At 40.4% G+C, this 1,958-nt stretch overlaps 1 gene segment (V, D, J or C); it reads left to right on the top strand.

Moving 5' to 3' along the window:
- The first annotated feature begins 1,111 nt into the window (after positions 1 to 1,111).
- LOC107743028 (Ig kappa chain V-III region NG9-like) lies at positions 1,112 to 1,561 on the top strand. The segment is given in 2 exon segments: positions 1,112 to 1,160; positions 1,245 to 1,561. Coding segments are annotated over 2 exon segments (366 nt in total).
- Positions 1,562 to 1,958: the final 397 nt, after the last annotated feature.

The raw sequence follows: 1,958 nt of genomic DNA, 5'->3' as shown, positions 1-1,958 counted from the left end.
TAAAATCTTTAGAATCAGCTGTGGGGCGGAGTTTGCACTGAAGTGGATTGGGGGAAAAAATTGCGCATGCGTGTCATGTGCCTGTCTGTCAATGGGAGGAAGCCACGCCCTATTTTGGAGCTCCCACCCCGTTTTGGAGTTCCCGCCCCCATTTGGAGATCTCCGGGCTGCAGTTATACCCTTCTCCCCTTGGGGGAGGAGACCGCCAAAAGATTTTAAAGTACCATTTCCATGGTAACGCGATTTCAAAATGGTTTTCACATGATGAATCTTGGGCTTCTACGGTTTCAAATGATGTATAATTTATGATGATTACTAAAAGATTTGATAGAGAAAAAGGACAACAACAAAAAAGAGTGCCAAACGTCCCACAGTTAAGGGGTTAATAAATCTTTGAGGTTTTGTGTTTCTATCTTAGCTTATTTACACATTTGCAACATGACTAAAGACTTGTTTGCTCAGAAGAGTTCCTAACATATTGTACAGTGAGGTAAAACAGTCCCTCTACTGCCGTCATAAAAATACAACTACTAGGTTTTATGTAGCATTTTAAACCTAAATTTAATGTTCAATAAAATACATAATGTAGCAAAATATTGGGTTTAGCAGTTTTAAACCATCCTTTATGCAAAATAGAAATACTTGTGTGTCTGTAACTGTAACATGAAACAACGTGCATTTGGGTGCAACTTAAGCAATGACATACATCCAAGTCCACAAGACGAAGGGAAGGCCATAAATATGTTAACTGGAACGCAGCTTAAGACAGTGATATTAAAAGAGCAAACCCAGCATACACCTGACTGATGATGCATGGTATATGCACTTAAGTGACAGATTTTATTAGTTATTTATTACTGTGATATTTCGAAAGCCACTGAGTTTGATTACCCATAAAAAGAAGATTCTGTATGTTTGTATACATTCCTAATAGTGCTGGATGCTATTTATGAGTTATTGCTCCTAAATGTGACTTTTCTGCTCTAATTACACTGAACATTTACATATACAGCACCACTTTGCATTGGCAGCACATGCTTCAGTGCTTTTGTAAGTGTTTATAGGCCCGTAGTTTAACACAGATCAGAATCATCATCATCACAGAACAACAATGACTTCCATCGTCATTTTTATTTCGATGCTTGTAGTATTTTATCAGGGTTTGTATAATTAGACTAGATCTTTATTGCACAAATTAACATGTGTCATACTTTGGTATTTCATGGTATATGTGACTTTTTTAGAGTGCCGAGGACAGGTCGTCATCACTCAGACACCGTTAACAACAGCAGCCCAACCAGGACAAGAAGTGAAATTAAACTGCAAAGCCAACAGGCCGGTGCATCTTAATGACCACTTGGCTTGGTACTTCAGGGAACCTGGAGGAGCTACTAAACTACTCATACACCGTGCCACCATTCGATTCACTGGAACTCCTTCTAGATTCACAGGAAGTGGACATGGAGCGGACTTTACTCTGACCATCAGTGGAGTCCGGCCTGAAGATGCAGGACATTACTTCTGTCAGAGTGACCACACTGGTGCAATAGTCACACGGTGATAAAGAGCCGCACAAAAACCTCCGTCACACTACACTGCACTGATACAGCTGAGAGACACTGCAGCCGCTCAAACATCGCACACACACACACACACACACACGCATGTTGTGTTTCCATGTTTTATGGGGACATTCCATAGGCGTAATGGTTTTTATACTGTATGTGCTATTGCCCTACACCAACCCTACCCCTAAACCTACCCCTTACAGGAAACTTTGTGCATTTTTACTTTCTCAAAAAAACTCATTCTGTATGATTTATAAGCTTGTTTCCTCATGGGGACCTCAAAAATGTCCCCACAAGGTCAAAATTTACTAGTATTACTATCCTTGTGGGGACATTTGGTCCCCATAACGTGATAAATACCAGGTACACACACACACACACACACACACA

Source organism: Sinocyclocheilus rhinocerous, unplaced genomic scaffold, assembly GCF_001515625.1.
Source record: "Sinocyclocheilus rhinocerous isolate Xijiao unplaced genomic scaffold, SAMN03320098_v1.1 scaffold647, whole genome shotgun sequence".
Taxonomy (NCBI): domain Eukaryota; kingdom Metazoa; phylum Chordata; class Actinopteri; order Cypriniformes; family Cyprinidae; genus Sinocyclocheilus; species Sinocyclocheilus rhinocerous.
The sequence above is the reverse complement of the archived record's forward strand: the minus strand, read 5'-3'. Positions and strand labels throughout refer to the sequence as shown.